Genomic DNA, 22,202 nt, shown 5'->3' on the forward strand with positions numbered 1-22,202 from the left:
TCGTGTCCTTCACAGTAATAACACAACCTGCTCACTTAAAGCAGCAGTTGAACCACATCAATAGCAAACAGGAGTGGCACAAGAGTGGAATTCAAGAAAAGTAGCCTAGTGTGCAGAGCAGCCACTGTGTGAGTACATAACAATGCTGCTACTATTGATAGTTTGTGAGGGGGCAAGTGGCAAGCTATAAAGCAGAAACTGGATAAAGCTCCTTTGTATATGCTTATGTGGCTCTCCCTGCTGCAACTTTCTGCTTTACAACCACGTTAAACTTCAAAGAAAGCACGACAATTTTATACCATACACCTGCTGTCATGACTAATTTCCTTGGTTAGTAAATGAACATCAGCAGTTTGACAGAATGACTAATAATAAAGAGACAAATTCAGTAAATAAATATACAATTCTTCCTTTAAGTCATTTTAAGAAAGCAAACATAAAGACACAAATGATTGACTCACATACAATCTATGCATACAAAAAAGTTAAGTATAATATGAACATATGAAAGAATGAATTAACACACCCTTTTCCGACAAACACAGGTGTTTCTGATAACATTAGTAATGGTTTCCTCTCAAGTGTCCCATGAAAGTGAGCGAGCGTGCACAATGCCAGGAAACCCTGGAACTGAGGCAGCTCAGTGAAATTCACCCATCATTTTTTCCTCATGTCATGTCAAAATGTCCTCTGTAAAAGAGACCTATTTGAATGATGTTTGAATGCAGGTTAGAACAGTTTCAGTACATAGAAAAGACGAGCGGCTGATGGGGAAGTGACTCATGTTCTCCTTCTTTCTACTGTGGTATGCTGGTTAGTCAAGTTTCCAGGATGGATCTGCTATTATCATATCGATTTAATGACTCTTTTATTACATTTTCCTGATGCCCTGTTCCATAATAGTTGTGCAGCCATCGGCAGACAGGCGGGACACCTGCTACAGGTAGCCTAACAGGTTTACAGGCAGGTAAAGGAGCAGGAACAAGGGAACACTGCTGCCTTTGCATACAGAAGAGCTGGTTTGCTAATGAGGAGCAGCTGTGCAGGACAGTGTCGGGTCACACAGGCTCATGACTTGTGTCTTCCAATTTAACTATGCTATACGTTAACATAAAATACTTTATTATGAACACATAAATACAGCAAATATGCACCATGTGTCTTTGTGCGTAATAGCTCTTGGTCCTTTCAGTTTATGGTGCTTATATTTAACTTTAAGCTCGTCAATGATTACACTAACCGGCCTATTACGGTTTTAATCATTACAGTCATAAAAGTAGTTTATAAGGCACATAATAACTTTTTGAAGACGGGCTTTATTAAACATTGACCTCTTTGGTTAAGGTTGACCTTGCTGTGCCAACCCGACGCACACGCCTCCTCCAGCCTCAATTTCCCAGACGTCTATTCGGCTTACGTCACAGTGTTGTTGCGGAAGTGCCGGGAAACGCTGTGTGTGTGATTTTTGACAGCTTGCATTCATCCTTCAGAGCAGATATCCAGCAACGGTTAAGTGGTTGTTGCGCCGTCGTTTACGTGATTTAAAAAGTGAGTTATGGCGGCTCTGAAATACGCAGGTATGGACGATACAGACAGCGAGGATGAGTTACCTCCCGGGTGGGAAGAGAGATCCACGAAAGATGGTTGGGTCTACTATGCAAAGTAAGTGGGACAGATGTAGTAACGCTAACTGTCAGCATTCAGGAGTTTAGCCGAAGCCCCCCTCACAACCAACGGATAATGTCGGCTAACACGGCTTGCTAGCTGCACCGGTTTATTTAAGCTAGCGTGAGTTAGAAAATGCACAGAGCTCACGTCACGGTTGGTTTTGGTGCTAAAAAAGATGGACTGTTTAATGTGAAACGTTTTTTTATGACTGGCAGCGAGACTCAAATTGAAGTAAGAGTTGTTATCAGTACTGTAGCTCAGAGGCTGTGACGATGGGACAGTGGTGGGTGATGGGACAGAGCAGTAGGTGGCTTGTGGGGGGCCACAGGAAGAAGACACAACCTGTGGGGAGACACAACAGTGCCGAGATACTTGCTCAACATTTCATTTTATTCTGTGCGTCAGTGTCTGTCATTGATATGATGAAGTCTAGTGTGTAGTATAGCTACTCTGAGTAAATAACACTACTGCCACTATTGATATTTTGTGAGGGGGTCAGTGTCTGTCGTTTATATGTTTGAAGCTGGTTTGCATGTGATGTCAACGGTGATGTACTGTGGTTTCTTTCTTGTGATAAATACTACTTGTTGTGAGTCGCTTTGGACAGAAGCTTCTGCTAAATGCCCTAAATGTAAATGTTTAAAGTTGGTTGTTTTGTGAAGCCCTCTCTATATGTATTCTTTTGTTAATATGTGTCATGTCTCCTTTTATTTCCCTCACCAGCTGTTGTTATGATTGTGTGTGCCTTTTCTATAACACCATTCATGGGGTTGCCTTTCATTTATGCTATACATTCTGTTGTTGTGTCTTTTCATGTGCAGCATCACGGCGAACATCAAATCTACTCTGATCAATATGTGCTGTTCTCAGTACATTATAAATACGTAGATGAATGAATGAATGAGGTAAAGTAAGGAGCAAAGCCAGGGTCATTTTTTCAATCTTCTTTTGTGTCTGTGCACCAACAGCCACGATGAGATGAAGACACAGTGGGAACATCCCAAGACAGGAAAGAAGAAACGTTGTGCTGGAGGTTTGCTATATTAAAGTGTTTTTCCAGTGTCTTACATGTATTTCTATGTGCGTGAGGCTCACTTAAAGTGGTTTACTGCAGTCTCTAATGCTGTTTTAACCTTCACTGTGCAATAATTCAGTTTGACATTTCCCTTGTTAATGCCTTGTTTCTTGTTTTGTGAGTTACTTTCTTTGTGAAAGTACTGAATTAGTATTGTTGCAGCTTACAGCTATGCTATTCATTTTGTGCCTTTGCATTCAGGCTGTTGAAGAAGAATTCTGTCTGTTTTTCCCACAGATTTACCGTATGGTTGGGAACAAGAAACTGATGAGAAAGGGCAGATCGTTTATGTTGAGTAAGTAGATCGATGATTGAACCAGATGAAACAAATGAGCCTCTTTTTAGCCTCACAGGCAAAGCTAGACGATACATATTTGGGATATGATCTCCTCTATAACATCCTATTTTCCTCTGTCACTTTCAGCCACATTAACAAGCGGACAACATACTTTGACCCGCGACAGGCATTTACAGTTGAGGATGTGATCATCAAGCCAAAACGTTATGACGGAAACACTGCTGCTCTCGAGATCCTGCAGGGTCGTGACTTCTCTGACAAGGTTATCGTCATAACTGGAGGCAACTCTGGCATTGGTGAGTTTCATAAAATCCTAAACTGTTCTACCAATTTAATAACATCATGTTAGAAATCATCAATATGCTGTTAAGTGTGTTTCCATGATGGTGCCACTAGATGGTGTTGTGGTATCACGCTGTAGTAGAAGGGTGACAAGAGTGTCTCTCCATCTCTCCACAGCCAGGCATTCATCAACATTAGCCTCCAAAATGATACACTTAGACTCAACAAATCACTCCTTAATACCGAACATGATTGTATTGAAGTTCATTAGCTGGGCTGAATTGGATGTCATTGTTAACTGTAATGAATGGTGTCCATTTGTAGCCAGCAAATGCATGGCTCACTATATAATGGTCTGGAAACAAATGTATTTCCTCTTTCTTTTAGTTTAAATTAGCACAAGTAGTGGCCATTTGTTCAGACTTGCTGCTTTGTTCGAGATAGATAATGACAGGGAGGGAAATCAAATAAACATAAAATCTTTAATTGTCTTTATATTCAAATCCTTTGTCCCAAGGAAAGTCACAGCAGTGTAATTGCTGTGTGTGTGTATTACGAGATGCTGCACAGCAGCACTGTAGTACATAGATTTACAGCAGCCTGGGGACCATCGCTGAACAAAGATGCTTGTGAACTTAAATGCCTTCCTGACCTTGATGTTCTTCCATCTATCTGCCTCTTTATAATCATATTCATAGATGCATCATACCGAATTTATACAAATCTTTCGTATGATTTCAAATTGTTGCGCCATAAACAGTAAAATGATATTAACAGTTTACAAACACAAATCTACAGTACATTCCTTTTTTCTGGAAAACTTCTCAACTGAACTGAACTTGGATGTTTTTGACTGTTTCTTTTACAGTGTAGAAATGACACAACTAATTCACAATCACAGCACAATCATGTAACATGAAAGAAGATGAACGTTCAGTCATTGTTTAGACCCAGGATACATAAAAGGCAATTAAAAAAAAAAAAGCCAATGCATAAAACAGATGCATTGAACAAAAAAACAACCGTTTAACATTGTCCAAGTACAAAAATCACTTTGCTTAAGATTGGAAGAGCGTTGTGGTTGCATATGGAGCTCTTGTGTAGAGATAGCTGCTTGAATAAGAAGCTGCATTTAAACTTGAAAAAATTCTGTTGTGGAATAACTACAGGCTTTCCTTCTCACGTGTATCTCTCAATTTGTATAGAAGAGAATTTTTATAATTTTTCAGCAGCAAAATGACCAAAACATGCATCAAATCTAAGTGAGGCATTTGTAATTAGGGTTTATTATTATTATAATTTTATAAATAAAGAGTTTTGTCAAGTAGTGTTGACTGAAACAGCTTCTCTGCCAGTCCCTATAACTCCATCATTATCTTAAAGAGCTTTGAGAAGAAGTTAGGTGAAAGCCAACTTTTAAATTACTTTCACAACATTCACCGAACAAAAACGAAAATAAAAACAAAAATGTTCTTCTTTAGATTAAAATTGGTGAGCAATACATATATAGTGAAAGGGGAAAATAGTTTTCCCCACTAGAGGGCACAGGAGGTCCACAATGTTGTTGGTGTTGAGGTTTAAAACGTTGTCATATTAACTGCCTCACATGTGCATGTTTTCCTTAGTTAAAAAAAACTATATAATGAAAAAGATAATCCACATTTAAGATTTGCTGCGATGCATTCAGCAAATGAAAATTTGTTCATCTGAAAAAAAAGCAGCTTTTCTCAAAAGAATGCATCAAACAGCTCCAACTCACAAACATTTTTATAGTGCGTGGATGCTTAATAAACTCATATTAACATAACCTTTGTTTTGCTTTACCACATATTGAATATGCAGCAGCCATAATTGACTATATTCTAATAGTAATTGCTACTACTCGTGTGCTCCTTTGACATTCCACTAGTGAAATGTGGTTATGCCAATTGGTTGGACCCACTTAGCATTTTAATGGCATCAATAGTGTTTTAATCCAAGTGTCAAGGCTATTTCCATTTTCCTCCGCGCTTACTTCCTCCACAGGAGTTGTGACATTTTTATTAGCAATGGTGGGATATTATTTAATTAGCGCATTTACATTTCAGCTCTTTGATTTAGTTTTAAATGCACACGAACATGAGAAGCACCTATATGAGTTTATTTATGCGTGAAATGTCATAGTGTCTGCCTGTGTGGCCATGCAGACTTGAAGCTCCATTGCAATAATGCTGGGAGGCGAGACAGTAATGTGGTCTGTCTTGCCGATGTGATCGCTGCGCTCGGTTCACATTAGTCTTCCTCTCGCTGCTTTCTTTTTGTAAATTAAAAACCAGTACCGACCTGAGTGGTGTTTTTAATTGTGATAATGGAAATGAATGATCGCAGTTTGTTTTCCCTCTATTTCTACTTCTCTCCTTCCCTCTCTCCTCCTCTCTCTCTTTAAAGGTTTTCTTACTCTTATAGACCTGTGGTTGTACACCTGTACCTCTGCATTGATTCCTAAGCGGCTTTGACCCGGGCCTGAGCCTCCTATCCATCCCCATTACATACTCCTGCTCTGGCTCTAATTCCCCTCCTATCAACTAACTCTCAGGTTATTTACTGGCCAGGGGTCCATGGAACAGTTGTCCTTAAAGGGCCATTGTTGTGGTATGTCTGGCACCCACTGGGTTCAGAGAAAAATACTTTATTTCTTCATATAAAATGAGTGCATTACATTTGTTTTTTAAAAATAACCAATTTTTTAAGTCTAAGCACTTTCCTAAAATACTTTTTTCTCTGCAAGACTATATTTGTATTGTGCTGTCATAGCAAATGCAGTCATCTGTGCCCTGCAACATCTCCTTTCAGGACCCATGTGTAACGACATACATGTGTCCCCCTACCTGGGGAGCAGCGTCAGGCTCCCTTATAGCAGGTGCCATGTTGTCAGCAGAATGTATGTTGAGTAGCGGTCAGAAATAACAGATTGACCCTCTGACTCACTCAAATAAAGGCAGGCAGGCAGGCTCAGCTATCAGGTAGGCTCAGCTATCTTTCCTGTGCTATTTTAATCCCAGAACAGTAGCAAACCCGTGTTCAGGGGAGATTCCAATTTTAACGATAGCTGTTTTTTCTATTTCCGAGACACAGAAATATTGACAGTAACACTTGAATAGCCAACTTCTTAAAATGTGTGTCTTCACACAAGTTATTATTACTTATAACATTATTCCACCCATTTTTTTTTACTTGATTAGAATTTTATTCAAACTTTTCTGGCCATTCTACACTGTCTTGTTGTAGAGCAGTACCCCCAGTTGCAAAGCTCTATTCAGTCTAAATGCATCATGCTCTAAATTCCACATGGTATTCTTGTTTAGGTGCAGGGTCAATGCTGGAATAAGAAGCAATGAAAGACCCAGGCAGCCCAGACGGGGAATAGCTAGGATTTGGAAAAGGAGCGCTTCATAATGTCTCGGTATCTGTGTGCATCGTCTCTGCAGTGTTTTAGGACTTTGAATGTTATTCTTATTCATGAAAGACTAACATTGTTCTATGTTTGTGTTGATCCCGGTGTTGTGTTGGGAGGATTAAGTGTCAGGCCGGTGCTCTCCTCTCTCTGGATGGAGAGATCCCTAAGCATATTCAGTGAGTCGCATAGCTGGGGGAGCCTCTGTGTGCAGATTAAACCCATAGCCTAGCTTTGTGGCTGATCATTAGATTGAGGCAGATTTGTTAAGCATAACTGCCATTAAATTGGCTGCAAAGCTCTGGTATTTACTGCACTGCTGTTTATGAATAAGGACCCCCTTAAAGACCCGCGCAGCGATGCGTTAAACCCGAGCCTCGGTAAGGAGGGAAATGCATTATTCATAGTGGGAGGAATTAGATGGATAAAAAGATGTTCCTGGTGAGGGTGGCATGCGGTGCCTGTGTCTCAGTGTGTGTGTGTCTCTGAGCATCTCTGAGTGGCTGTATGTGGTTTAGATGACATCCAGAGTGCATCTGTGTTTATATTCCGGAGTCTGATAGTATATTGTGTGTGTATGTGTGTGTGTGTGTAAGTGTCCGCTGGGGGGGCGGCCGGCCTGCGTCCTGCTCCGTCTCCTCCTCCGTGTCAGCTCGTGAACCGAGCCGCGGAGGAAATCGAAGGAGAGCCCTATTTTCTTTCAACGGGCATTTCATGTCCTCTCTGATGAATGTGTTTATTGGCTACGTAATGAGAACCAGTTATGGTTGGTTAGTCAAATTATTTAACTTTATTAACCTTGGATGAAATTTGCTATGCAGACTCAAAGTGGTGTAACATGCAAAGAGTATTATGCTGGAGGCCAGAAGGGTTCAATAATGATTACAGCTCTAATATAATAGAAGTGAAGTGGTTAGAGAGAGAGGATGGAATACATATATGTGCTTAAAGGCTGTAGGTAAAATAAAATGGAAGGGTACTGGGTTATTGTGTGTAGTCAAGTAGTTTATAGACCTATCGAGTTTACCGTCTGCACATGATGAGGGGATGAAAGTTACATGATGGGGGAGATTTTGATGACAGTGATGAAAATAGCCCCAATGCTCAGGAGATATGTGCGTCCGGGGTCTGTGTTTATCCTGGTGCATGTGTGTGTTTATCAAGTTTCCTGGCCGTTGCGTGTGATGTGGTCAGGTGAGACCGACTGCAGGAGGAGCAGGGGTGACCAGTGCGACGTGAGGCCATGATGAGAGATTGTGTAGGGAGCTGGAGGTTGACACAGAGGGTCAGAGGAAGAGAAGGGGGGTTGGGGCGAGGGGTACTAGATAGGGCTGCATGGATGGTGAGACAGCGGTGGGGGTGTTGGAAGGAGGCAGAAGGGGACAGGGAGGGGTAATAGAACCACTCCAGTGCTCTCGCCTGGAACAGCTCAACCTTGGGCTGTAATTACTAACCATACATCCCACTTTTGGGGTGACATCTCCCTCCTCTTGGACTAATGGAGGGGAATTAGAGGGGATCTTAAAAGTCAGAAAGAGTAGGGGGGGTTGTGTCGTTTTCTACTTCTTGGGACAAGAAATGTGCAGCAGCAGCAGCGGGAACAGGTGCACCCATCACCGAGACAGGCAGGAGTCAGGCCGAGTCGATCGGGTGTGAAGTTGGCTGCGATATTTTGCATCTATAAAATGTAGGGCTGCAATTAATGATTATTTTCATTATCAATTACTCTTCGGATTATTTTCACGATCAGTCGTTTAGTCTATAAAATTTCAAACCACTTTGAAAACTGCTCGTCCAAAGTGATGCCTTCACATTGCTTCTTATGTCCGAGAACCCTTTATTTACTATCATACATGACATGGAAAAGAAGAAAAAGAAGCCGTAAGCAGCAAAAATGGCTGAAAGATTAATTGTCACCCAAAGAGTTTAGAGGGCCCAAATGCAAGAGACGATAGTCAATGAAGACTGAACTGATGACACGACCTCAATACAAACTATACTGAGGAAGGGATGAGGTGCAGGTGAAGAGAGGCGGAGAAGCACAGGTGAGGGGAGTGATGTAATCAGGGCAGGGCTAGCGAAGCTGATGGAGGGCAGGTGTGGAAGGAGAAGCAGGCTGGGAAAGAGCACAGGAACACAAGGGGGGAAAAAAGACGCCACATATCACATAAAACACAAATGAAAGGAGACAGATATGACAGGAGCAGGACAACATGAAAAAGTCTACGTATCACATGCTGATTTTTTTTTTTTCAACCTATAGTGCAAGATCCTGTTATTGTTTTGCATTTCTGATTTTAAGCTATGACAAATGAATCACATCACTTCCTGCTTTTTATTTATATTTTTAGAGACACGTCAGCATTGACCGTTTGATGCATGAAGCAGAGTGCCGAACTCTGAAATGAGTTGCACTGCAGAGTATAGCTGCCGATCCAGGCATTTATTGTGCACACAGTGATCGTAAATCCTTACCTGCATGTGACAACTCCACTCCTTTTCCTTGTAAAGTCAGTTTACATGCCACAGACACTACAGACACTACTACTACTATTTTTCTGTTGTGGGAATGTTAGAGAGGGCTGTATAACTCATACATTTCACAGTTAGAATTACAGTTAATATGGTAGTGAGTAGTGTGGGACTTCAGACACAGCCTTAGAGTTGGAATGGGATGAGATATGATTTTGGGTTAAAAGTGTGTGATTTAGAGAGACGTTGCAGTGGCATCATTGGACCAGATTGAAGGGTGACTACAGCTTGCTCACGATCCGCATCACGTTCAATAAATCTACACATTTATAAGCACCAAAATATCAAATCTTGATGCATAAATCAGGTAAACTAGGCAAATTAAACTCGTCAGATACACACAGACATAAACAGAGTAATTAAAAGTCCCATATTTATCATATTTATTCATTGCTACAGAAATATAACACACGACATATTTTGATGTTATTCGCTACCATTAAAAACGGCTTATAATTCACTGGGGCGGGCTGATGTGGAGTCTGTCCATGATCTGCGTTGCTCTCGTGTTCTCTCGAGCACAAAACTCAGCTCTGTTGAGAGGGGGGCGGGGATTGTGGGAACTCGACATGTTTACCCACAGGTCTTGTAATGATCTGAATTGACTTCTGTTTGCCCAATTGTACTGCGGAGCTTATTTTAGTTAAATGCCTCTTTGGATGCAGATCAAGAGAAGGAGCAGGCAGCTCCGTTTGCCAAATAAACACGTTTACTGACGAGGCTGGTAATGATCTCATTACATTGAGCCAATACACCTGTGTACGAGGGGGATCCAGAGAGGGGCGGCGGGCCAGGGAGGACAAACAAAGCGTGAAATCACTAAATCACACTCATTATTGGGGGATATCAGGAGGGCCGGGATCCTAATGTACCATGAAGAGCATTCACTGCTTAATGGACATTTTACACAATTTTTTATGCATTTTATACATTACAGTAAAACAAATTCTCAACAATAGCTGAGCCATGTACTGTATTTTCGCTATGCTGTAAATCTTTAGATTGAAAAAGCACACAATCTGCTTTAACCTGGCTGAATTGTGTCATCTTCATCTCCCAGCTTTTAAAAAAAAATGCCCCTGATCATGCACAGACTCATTTGTCTGTTTTCACCACGATTAGTCAAAAGATCATTAAATCCCGGCGTAATCTTCGCGCCTTGTGTGTGTTGTAAAACAGCTTATGGCGTCTGTCGATCCACCAGAGCAAAAGAAAAAAACCCTCTCTGACCTCTTGTCATGTTCCACCATCAGCGTACACCGTCGAAACAGGCTCTCTTTGTTGTACACCTGACCAGGAACTCATTTCAGTGCGGCCCTCTCTACCGGCAACATGGGCGAGAGGGCGGGGAGTCTCTGTTACAGCAACGCCACTCTCGTTATTTCACAATTAATGTCAAGCCCTTGTTATTTGTCATTGGAAATACATGACTCGGGTGCCGCTGCTGTTGTCGCTGCCATATTCTAATTTGTTCTCCATTATGGAAAACACTGGCGTCGATTAATTTCACTTTCATGGTTTGTACACACAACAAGTGAGTGTGAGGTGTTGTTGTTTACCAGCAGTCAGTACTCTTGTCCAATTTATAAAGGCTGTAAAAAAAAGCCTTTGAAAGGTGGCATGTTTGGAAACCTTTTTTTTTTTTTTTAAATGTGCTTATTTGGGTTGATCTGTTCCTGTGCATGGATTATTTGTGATATTAATTCTGAATAACTGTAGTACAAGACACATGTTGTACAACATTTAGAAGCAGCTTTTATGACATGTGTTTCCTGAAGCCTGCTGATCCAGCTGTGAATTCAAAATGCACATTTACTCTAGGAGCCACACTGCTCCCTTTTTGTCCTTCATGTCATATTGTTTTTATTTTCATTTCCAATTCCTGTGTGCGAAAAAGATCTCCGCTCACGGCGCCACAGTCCCCTCCATTACACCTAATAAGGTGTCATATAATTTAATTCCATGCTTCACTTGTCAGAGAGGGCTTTCCAATCCGACTCCAATTTTGAGTTTTAATAGATATTAGTCCTGAACACTCTCCTCACAATTAGGCCTCCCAGTTTTGCTCTTAATGAAAATCAGATTAAGACATATAATCTAATTACAGTTCATATTAATCCACCCTCTGATACACTCTGCCTCTCAGACCCTCTTTGCCTCAATCAGTTATTGAACCCGTCAGTTTGTCAATCAGGACACTCACGCTGTGGGTTAAAAAGGTTTGTGTCTGGCTGTGGTTTGTATTTATTGCAGAACTGGGACCGAAAGATGTGACGCCGCTGTGTGCTGTTGAACTTTTCCCTGACACTTTGAAGGCTAGTAAATGTCAAAGGAAATAAAAATACGGTGAAGGGAAAAAAAAGTGAATCTCATAAATTAATTCAACCTATGGGTTGAAATGACCCATTTAGACTTGTAATTTAGAAATGAACTTCTCTCCCTTCCATCTTCGCTTTTTGTCAGTTTTATCGTGACTACATGATTTGGATGGAGCCATGAAGTAGTCTCACACTGATAAATTCTGCGTGTATCTGCGGACCCCCGTTTCATGGGAGGAATGTCCTTATCAGAGGCCGTTTGATGTGCTGAATATCACACCGAGGTTTGAATGTCATGTCGGCCCGATTGTTCATTCGAGTCCTTTCATTATGAGCCATGTTGTCATGATTACTGCCGTCACCGTATAATTACCAACATAATTAACAGGCAGCCTCCCTCCCTCTGACCCAGTATGAGCGGGGACACCTTCTCGAGAGCCGGCGGTCAGATCCAAAACTTTATCTAAGACGAGAGGCAGAAGTCTTGAACCACAATAATTCAATCAGTTTCATCACTTCAGAGAGAAATGATTAACTTTCCTCTACTAGACCACTGGGTTACTCAATGAAAGAAATTATATGGAAAATTGATAGGGATTTTAACTTGCACCCCCACCAACCCCCACCCCCACCGCTCCATTAGATTCAACCCCTGAGAATCAAAGTTATCTTCAGAATAAAACTAATCTTTGAAGCATTACTCGCTCTCACTCTTTTTTTTTTTTTTTCTCTCTTCGTGTCTTTGTCTGTCTGTCTGTCTGCCTGCCTGCCTGTCCGTCTGTCTCTCCGATCATGTCTCAGGCTTCGAGACAGCCAGGTCTTTTGCTCTGCATGGTGCCCACGTGATCCTGGCGTGTCGAAATCTGTCCCGGGCCGGCAAGGCAGTCATCTCCATACAGGAGGAGTGGGTAAGTAGAGGTCGAACCTTTTAAGAATCCATAAAGTTCACTTGAAATGTAGGAATTACAAGCCTGGTAATGTCAGCAGTTTCCTTGATGTAATGTTTCCACAATGCCAGAATTGTAAACTTTGGTACAATAGTGATATCTATATGATAACTATCATGCTTTTTCTTTTTTTTTCCTTTCCTCATTGTGTTATATGTGTTCTGGGCATGTAAAAGATCTTGAAAGTTAAAAAGCCCAACGTCCACAGCAAGAGATGCTCCTGTCAGAAAACACTGTGACTCCCACTCCTGAAACGCCTCGTCAGTAGTCCCGCCTGACCTGTAGTCCTGTCGTTACGTGACTTTATGACATCACACCACCTCACCATGCTACACATTTGCATAATTTATGCCTATATTCACTGCAGAAGTGAAGCTAACTGGAAACTTACATCTGTCAGAGCTGACCAGAGACATAGTGATCAATGCTGGCTCAGGCGTGTGTGATCTGACCACTCACACGCCTGCACCGCTTCGACACTGGACAGTATGAGAAAGCTGATATGTTTTTTTGAGAAGTAAAGGATGTAAACCATCTAAATTCTCTGTAGATGTGTGTCACAATTTATGTGAAATTATTTCTATATATTTATATATTTATGTAATCCATATATTCAGTCCTACATAGCTAAAGAGGCACCTTTTCCAACATGAAAAATAGTAGAGAGGCTCAATGTATGTCGGCCTGATACGGGGAATTTATGTAATTGTTTTTTTATCTGCCATGATGAAATTATAGAGCGGAGGAGGGGAAAAGTCTGAGTTTTAACACAACAAATCTTATTAGATCTATGAAATATTTAATTATCCATGTTTGCTCAAAGCATCTTTCTTTCATACCCTCAGGTGCCCCATTAACTACTTTTTTAAGATACAAAGATGATCTGTCATGAGAAGCAGGCTATTTTCGTTTATGGGTATTGGCTGAAAAAAATCCATATTGTGAGTTCTTAAAAAAAGTTCAAGTATTGATGTTTAGGTTCTCAGAAACTGCCTCCACGCTTCCTAGGAAATGTAAAGAAACTTCTGTATTAGTGTGAGAGAGCAAGAGAGAGAGAGAGAGTGCAAGAGAGAGAGAGAGTTAAAGGAAGGAAGGAGAGAGAGAAAAGTGAGAGAGGGCATCTGATAATTACCTGAGATTATTGCTCTAATATCGCCGCGCTTGTGACGCGTCCCCAGATTTACGAGTGTGGGAAAATAAACAAGTGAAATGTGGGTGCTGGAGCAGAAAGAATAAGCCATTAGCACTGGGTTGATTACAGAGAGCAGGACTTGAAGAAGAAGGAGAGCGAGTGCTCTGCACAGATATGGAGGGAGAGGGAGGAAAATAGGGGAGGAGAGAGAGAGAGAGAGAGCGAGAGAGAGGGAGACAAACGCCTTTGAGCGAGAGTAGATCTGCAGTGTTTAAACTCACCCTCAGTCTCTAATTGAAGTATGCCCCTGGGGCTGTCAGTGCCGCTCCACGGTGTGAAATCCAGTGTACAGATCTATTAATGCAGCTGCTTTGTCTGAATGAGTGAAGAAAAGCTTTGATCCAAGCAGCAGATTTCGCAGTTGCGATTGATTTTCGAACTTCACACCTGCCACAGAATCATCCATGATGTTGTTAAAGGCATACTATGCAGGATTTGTTGTTTTTTTTATTTGTAAACACGCCAGTTTAAGTTTATTTTTGAGTCTCATTCCCAGGTCAAATAACAAAAGCGTTGATAATTGACGACCTATGAATGAGACTGAACAATCAGCTACATCTCCAGCATCGGTGACGTCCGGAGTGCAGAGACTGTGCAGATACAGACACCACCACGCGCTTCTAGTCGATCATAGGCGATGATTGAGATGAAGGATTATTTTGTATCAGTCTATACATTGATTTTTAGGAAAATCCTGCAAATTGTACCTCTTGGATGTTTGCAAATAAACAAGATTATACAGATTGCTGACCCCTGCTGTGTAAATGATAATCTTCCCTGTTTGTGGCATGTGGTATGTGCACATTGTCAGCAAATTAAATGATAGTGTCCGGTACAGTTCAGGCGACGCACAAAATAGTGAATTAGCATTCCTTAAGCTCACTCCATATTTCCTTCTCAAGGAATCCCCCTGTTATAGGCTAATGAATAAAAGTCACAATATCAGAATAAATCTTTGCCGCAAATTCTCCCCTCTGGCGACATTATTAATAGATTCAGGAGAAGAATAGAGAGGAGGATTAATCTTTAAGATGATGGATGGACTCCGCTCGCCTTCCCATGCTCCTGCGTTAAGGTCATTTTGATAAGAGGGTATATTTTGGGGTCCTCTGTACAAAAGGTCATCATATCTACTTCCCGGTCCCTCTCAGAGTTCCGCTCTGGCTGCCAGGAGTGGAACTGCTGTCTCGATTGCACGGGACCCCTGACCTCTAACTACCTGCTTACTATTACTCTGAACTCTGTCTTTCTCTAACTCTCGCTGTGCGTCTCTGGCTGTGTGGGCTGTCCAGAGGTGAGAGTGATGGCTCATCCGCAGCAGCGCCGGGCGGTGCCGTACAGCATAGCGCCGTGTACTGACAGTGGGTATAATAGTGGGGTCACTGGTGGATAATGGGCAGGTCAGAACAGCCACTGGCTGTTAGGAAGAGCGGGGTCAGAGGGCTCATCCTTCTCAGCCAATCACACTGTGCTCTGCCAGGAACAGCACTCAAAGAACAATACAATTTACAGAAGAAAGAAATCTGTCCCGTACTTCTACTTCATCTTTGACTAAGTGAAAGTAGAAACATCTATGCTTAATGTGAGGCGCCTCAGAGATTGTATTACCTTTTTGTGTTTTTGCTGACCCTCGATCATGAAATTAGTTCCTCGCTGTGTTTATGCTAGACATTGTTTTCATGATGGGACTTTAGCTGCATCCCCACCGCAGGCCTAATCCGAGCAGAATGTGTTGTTTTCTCCGCCTCTGTGCGAGCTGTGAGGTGAAACCCCTCCAGCAGGCTCATTAGGGGAGTTTAGAGTGGCGGAGAGGGGATAAACATTTACCTTATGATTGTGTTTTACAATAAGCCCGATGCTGGTTGCCTTTATAGGGTTCAAAGGGGGCTGTTTTTACAGGCGGTGATGAAGCCACAGTAAAACCAGGAGAGGATTAAGCAGCAGATGGGTGCTGGGAGAAATGGGCAGACTGCTATAGAAAAATGCTGAGAGTGAGGCATGGTAACGCACCAAAAAGAAACAAGGCAGATAGATTTGATTCATGTTCGCTGACTGATCTATATTTTGTATTTAACTATTGTCCTATTAATGACTTTGCTAACGACTAATTTCCCTGTAAGTAAGTAAGTAAACAATCAGAAAACAGTCAAAATTGAGCACAATTAAATCATTAGGGTTAAACATTGTCTGAAATAATATTGTATACATTAAAAAGATGGAGCCATTTAAAACTGTTAATCACACACATCAACTAGAGAGGAAATCTGTAGAGCGCAGACCTCCGGTGTGGCCACTAGTCCCCTTTTGCCCCTTCATTCAATCAAGCCTCATTCAATATTAGATAAAACATATATAAATCATCTAGATCCCGATTTGTGTTTGGGTCTGCATCAAATTGCATTCACTCATAGATACCAGCCACCAAAGTAAGATTTTTTCCCCATTGTGATGCATGCATTATCCCTTTAGAAACATGTGGAAACACTGCATCTCGCAATGTTCAAGAATGGGAGGAAAAGTTCCTGCATCCGTCCCTGTAATCACCAACAGCTAATGGGGTCTATTTTGGGCCAAGACCAATTTCCCCACCAATCCACTCAGTAGTTTTTATGTAATCCTGCTGACAAACCAACCAAAAGACAAACGGAGAGGGGTGGAAACATAACCTTGTTGCCGGATGTAACAACTAAATCACATTGTTAACACCTCTGAAATGTGTGCACCTTTGCACCGTGCTTTATAGGCATTGCACATTATCCTACAGACATTTTGACGAGAAGACATGATATTTCTGTTCAAATTATGTTGACATTTAATCTGATTGTACATTAAAGGGCCTCTGTAGAACGTCTGTGTTGTGTTGGAAGCAGGTTTTTAGTTTGTTAGACTCCATTTCTAAACTAACGTTAGCTACTATTGCTCTGTTTGTGTAGCGACACTGAGGCAAGGCCCTCGAAAACATGCATAAAAATGTTTTTATTTGGACTGGGACTCCTTCACATAGAAATTAGAATTAAACAACTTCACCAAATCATCCACAGGCCTGCAATACATTTTCACACAGCCCCTTTAATACAATCATATCAATAAGTTTAACTGACTAGTATGACTATTGACAAATTGCACACATCCCTATGCCATACAGAGCCCTTCAGATTTTTCTGTTACCTGCTGTGAAAGTCTTTGAGCTCTGCAGCTCTCGGCCTGCACCTTAACTATGACTTAACTTAGCTATTTTCCCCACAGCGCCTTACTAATCCATCTCCCATTCTGCTCACAGTGTATGCAGGTTAAGTTGCTGGTTAACAACCAAAGTGTTGCCTGCATTTTTCCTGATTGCCTTTAAAATTCTGCTTATCTTTGACTACAATGTCTCCCTCTGAGAGCTGTAATGGACTCCCCTGAGATGCAGCCCACCACTCGGTGGGCCAACCAAGGCCCTTGGCCCTTGAGTAGAATACAATCCATACACACACACAGACAGACACACACACACGGCCATACATGATCTTATTTTGTAATTTCTTTCCCTTTTTTTAATCCAAAATGCTTATTTCCCCCACTGCCCCTTTCTACAACACATGCTAATGAGATGCTTTGTAAGGGCGTTAATTAGCGAGCTAGTCACTGATTGCTGTGCTTGTTTTTGTTGTGTGTGTGTGTGTGGCGGGGGGGTATTAATATGGCTGTGTGCCGCTGAGGAGAGTTCTGTCAGGGTCTGCTCTGGAACCAATTAGGCTAAAGCTCAGTGTCCACTGAGGCTGCTGGGAAGGAAAAAAAAGCCTGCTGCTTGCAATGTCAAATAGCAACATTAACACGGGCTGGAGAGGCACAGCGAGACAGGCAGACTGAGAGCCGATAAGCAGCGGTCACTCACACGGGCAGACAGACCGACAGATAGAAAGACAGACAATTCCTCTGCTAGATATGAAAACCAGACAGAGAATATGCTCATACCTTGTAGCTACAAACCTCTACCTTCTCCATTCCTTACCATTCCAAGCCTTTAGATCTATAGGAATGTATATATAAAACCCAGGTACTGTAGATACACTGGTTCTCTATGACACAATGTTCCTCTCCGTCTGCTATTTCAGGTGGAAGAGGTGAAATAGGTCTTTAAAGACAGACGGAAAGAAGACAGTCTCTTGTTGAGGATGCCGGCACATAAATTTGTGTTCCCATGCCTTCCAGAAAGTTCACACTGGCTTTTCCACTCTCATAGCCGACAATTTATAATGAGAATGTCATGTTTATGCGTCATGGCCTACATACAGCAGCATGAGACGGCAAAGTTCTGGATGAGTCCCACATTTCTGCTCTCTTGCACGACTGTGTTCATCAGGCCACATGCATGCATTCAGAGCCCCGATCTCTGTCGTCCTTGCTCTACGTTTAACCCGAATCACACTTGTTTGCATCGGTAAAAGTGGTGTGTGTGAGTGTGTCTTTGTGGATGCATGTGTGCCTGTGTTTGCCCGTTTGCCCGGTGCATAACCTCCTGTGTCAGTCTGACAGGCCCCGTGCCCCGCTGGCCACCGTGCCATGCCACGCTCCTCCCGCTGAGGCCAACAGGAAGTGACACATGTGAAATGCTGACCTGGTCGGTTGCAGCCCCCTCCAGGGCCTCAGGATGCTGCTCTTTTAGTCACTCTTCCCCTCTCCTCCCTCGCTCCATGGCTGTCTTTTTATTTATTTATATATATATATTTTTTTTTACATATTTCAGAAAGGCCTCAAAAGATTTCATGCCGCTTTTTCCCCTCTTCCATTCTCTCCAAATCTCGAAAATGATTAAGGAAATTGCAGCCCATTTCCCAGGTCAGTGAGCAGGTCTTCTCTGGTGCCAGGAAGCCCAGTAGATCATGGTTCATCAGTTTTAGGCCTAATATCTAGCAGGATTTGAAACTTTAGTTTCTTGTGGGAAACAACTAATACCTGAACAGCAATTTTCTCTCAACAGTTTTAATTAAAACATACATACCTTTTTTTATGGCGCTTTAGGACGTCTCACATGGAGCACTTTCTTTCATTAAAAAGCATAAGCAAAAGTCACTTTATTTGCAGGGGGGTTCTGCTGACACACCGCTGTTAAAGCTCAGATAAATCCTGTGGAGATTGTTGTTGGTGGTGTCGAAGCTTGTACTTAAGCAGTCCTAGAGCCCCTTTCCAGATTGTCCCCAGACTCCACCGACATTATACCTGCGCTTCCCCCTTCTCCCCGCTCTCCCAGTGCTCTCCTACACTCTCAGGTGCATCCACTGAATCATTGAGGGGAGTGGCGGCTCTCCCTTATTTCCTGGATGAGGCGCATTGTGCAAATCGTTCTGTTTCCTCCCGTATTAGTGGCACGCATTTGCCTCTCCAGGGAGTCCTTCTCATCTCTCTATATTTACTTATTTGTTTCTTTGTTCTCCTACCTGAAACCTGTCTGCAGACTGGGAATAAAAAAGGTCCCACGTCCCCCAACTACAGTCTACATCGGCTTGAAGAGAGCAGAATGGATGGATGGAATGAGGATATGTAAATGTGATGAGGAAACCCCTCTCTCCTCAAATTTCTCCAACTCTGATTCCTCCAACGAGCGACCGCAGAGAGCTCGGCAACTACAATAGGATTTACTGTAATGTACCACTGAGGCAACTTTACATTGCACAGGTGACGGTTACAATGCAGCTTGAGGGAATACTAAAGGGGGCTTTGTGAAGTATAGACTGTTAGTATAAACTTGTAAGAGTACATAAGAGTAATACCTTGAGGTTTTACAGTGGTAAGCATTTTGTGTGTGTGTGTTTGTGTGTGTGTGTGTGTATCTATGTGATACCCTCATACAAGTACAGTACTCGTGCACACGTACGTGCCCGTCCATGCACATTGGCCATTCACATGGTGTGTATTTAAATGCTTGATTATGCATTTTGCATAGCTTTGGGACATGCATCACTCTTCCCAGACTGCTAATAAAGTGACCAGGGAGATGGGGGAACCTAAATGAATCCTAAAGTGCCTGGCTTGCATTCCTCACTCCCTCACTCAGCCCTCACCGCGCTGCTTAGTTATTCCAGCCCGTCGTGAAAAGCTGTGCGCCGCTCGGCTCTCCTCCTCCTTATGTCTGTCTGCAATAGCCAGGTGCTCTGTCTCCTGAAGAGGTGTGGCCTGCTCCTAATTGCCTGGACCACAGTGAACTATGGGCGAACGCTCTGTGTGAAGGAGCACCGCGGAGGAATAATTTTGAATAAATCACGTAGTTAGCCGGGTGGTATTTTCTGCCAAATAAGCAGTTCCGCAGTCGTCTCACACGGAGGTGTGAGCGTTAGAATGACGGGTCACTTGCCATAGGTCATGTTGGGGAGGATTTAAATGATTTAAGTGATGTCACTGCCACTGAAGGGGACAGGTTGAGGAAGGATGTGTAAGGCGGCCCATCTTTGTTGTTTGAACCTGACAGACTCTCATCCCTCACTCTTTCACTCGCCCCTCTGAAGGAGGGCTCATAGCCCTGGGACGAGGGCTTCTTATGATGAGAGAGGTGAGAGGTTGCTTGGATCTCTTTCACTCTTCCTCTCCCCTCTTTCTCTCTCTCTGCCAGCCGAGAATGTTTTTATTGAAGTCTGAGAAGTGCTGACCACAGAGAGACAGGTCCAGCACACACTGTAATGTTTTAAATCAGGAGATGCGCCAGTTGTAATAAGCTGCAGCCAAATGGACTCGGGCTCAGTTGATGTCTGCCAAACAAGCAAACATAGTAATGTTGAATGTGGAAAACCATCTGGCAAGTGGCTATAACATTTATCTGGTATTACCCCAAGCTCTTTTAGCATCTTTAGCGCAGTATGAAATGAGCACAGGCTCTCAGATGCTGTGATAAAGTTCATAGGAGATGCAGTAGGCTAATTAGATGTAATTCTGTGTTTGATGTCTCTGTGAGATTTAAATTGTCTGATGCTGTCTCTCGTCATCTTTCATAACTCACGAGAGTATATTCAGACATGAGAAGGGAACCTAATGAGTGTGTGTGCGTGTGTGCGTCCGATGCCCTACATGTCCGCTTGTGTTTCACATGTGAGGAAGGGGAAAGTGTGCACGCATGTACCCTGTTGTCAGTTTGTTTTTGTTGTAAAGGACGGGAGGGATTGTCGGCTAATGAACAGACAAGTGCGTCACAACAAGTCAACGGCTGCCACGTCCGACCACTCTGACACTGTAAGTCACGAATTTCAATGTCAGCCCGATCAAGAATAACAGCCGCAGAGCTCTCTGTAGTCGAGTGCTCTCTCTGAAAGAAACGTGTGGTATCTGGGTGATGTGGTTGTGAACGTAATAAGGATGGAAGTGTTTGTTGGCAAACACAAAATGAAGATGAAAACGGGCTTTTTCAAAGCAAAATGTGACTTTTAAAAGCAAAAACCACATCAGTACACTCCCACTTTTCACATTTGGGATCACCTGTTATATATGTTCTCTTCTTTTTCTTCAATAATGGCTATTTTTATGTCAAAGAAATACTTCTGTAAGTCAAACACCAAATGTACGAAGTTACATTGTAAAAAGTTTTGACCCCACATGAAGAATAAATAAAGGATTAGTACTTCCATTTAGCTGATGTCCCTTAAGTTTTGTATGAAAGGGGTCAATACTGTCAAGACACAGCTTTTCTTTGGGCCGTCTGAATTGAGCTCATTTGCTGGACTGAACAGGTTTAAACTGTGATTTGTCAGTCTGAAGTATGTTCATCTGATATTACCATATTTCTAACCCTAACCTGTTATGCTGTTTATGGTGTTTTATTTTTTTGCATGCTAGAAACTGCCCTTTAAACAAGTGCGTATTTTACATAATCTGAGCACGGTGGGCAAAGTGACAGTTTCCACAGTAAGTCAGCTGTGCAGTAGCGGTTCTCTTTTGGCCCCTGGCCCACCTTAAAGTTTTAATTTTGGCCCTTCAAGGATAAAAGTTTGGGCTCTCCTGACTTAGAGAGGGTTAGTCTATCTATTGTCTATTATTAAGAACATCTTTGCTAAAACAACGATGCTAAGCTGATGCTAAACTTAATTTTTTTCCCCTCTTTTCTTACACATATTCTTGTTTAACTGTTGCTCAGAGGTAACCTTGTCTCTTTCTTTTCTTTCAGATGTGTTTTGTTCTCCATATACAACATTCTTCATATGAAATATTATCTCTTTGTGAAGAGGACCTTCTAGTAGTCCTCTTGAACTTTTGAACTTTAGTCTATAAAGTGTATGTAGGGTTTTATTTGTATTATGTTTACTTGACCATCAGTATATATGATTTTGGTGCAGGACTTTGCAAATCACTCTTGACTGTGTAACTCTGTGGCTTTTGCTGATAGGGCTGTGTCTCTGAGCCTTGTCTTGTATTTATAGGATATCCTCTGCAGTCAGGTTTCATGGATATGATATCAGTGAACCGCTCCAGGCATCCAAACAATCGTGCCCC

General features: G+C 42.2%; 1 protein-coding gene across 2 annotated transcripts in view; it reads left to right on the forward strand.

The window, feature by feature from the left end:
• The first annotated feature begins 1,409 nt into the window (after positions 1 to 1,409).
• Positions 1,410 to 22,202, forward strand: part of wwox (WW domain containing oxidoreductase) — a 138,084-nt gene continuing 117,291 nt past the window's right edge. The window contains exons 1-5 of one of the 2 annotated variants that reach the window (XM_030426105.1): positions 1,410 to 1,662; positions 2,637 to 2,701; positions 2,981 to 3,038; positions 3,168 to 3,337; positions 12,408 to 12,514. In XM_030426105.1, the coding sequence (XP_030281965.1) occupies positions 1,556 to 1,662; positions 2,637 to 2,701; positions 2,981 to 3,038; positions 3,168 to 3,337; positions 12,408 to 12,514 (507 nt within the window). In that variant the 5' untranslated portion in view covers positions 1,410 to 1,555. The remainder of the gene's footprint in view (positions 1,663 to 2,636; positions 2,702 to 2,980; positions 3,039 to 3,167; positions 3,338 to 12,407; positions 12,515 to 22,202) is intronic. The other variant, XM_030426104.1, reaches the window with a different exon arrangement.

This window comes from Sparus aurata, chromosome 8, assembly GCF_900880675.1.
Source record: "Sparus aurata chromosome 8, fSpaAur1.1, whole genome shotgun sequence".
In the NCBI taxonomy this organism is placed as follows: Eukaryota; Metazoa; Chordata; class Actinopteri; order Spariformes; family Sparidae; genus Sparus; species Sparus aurata.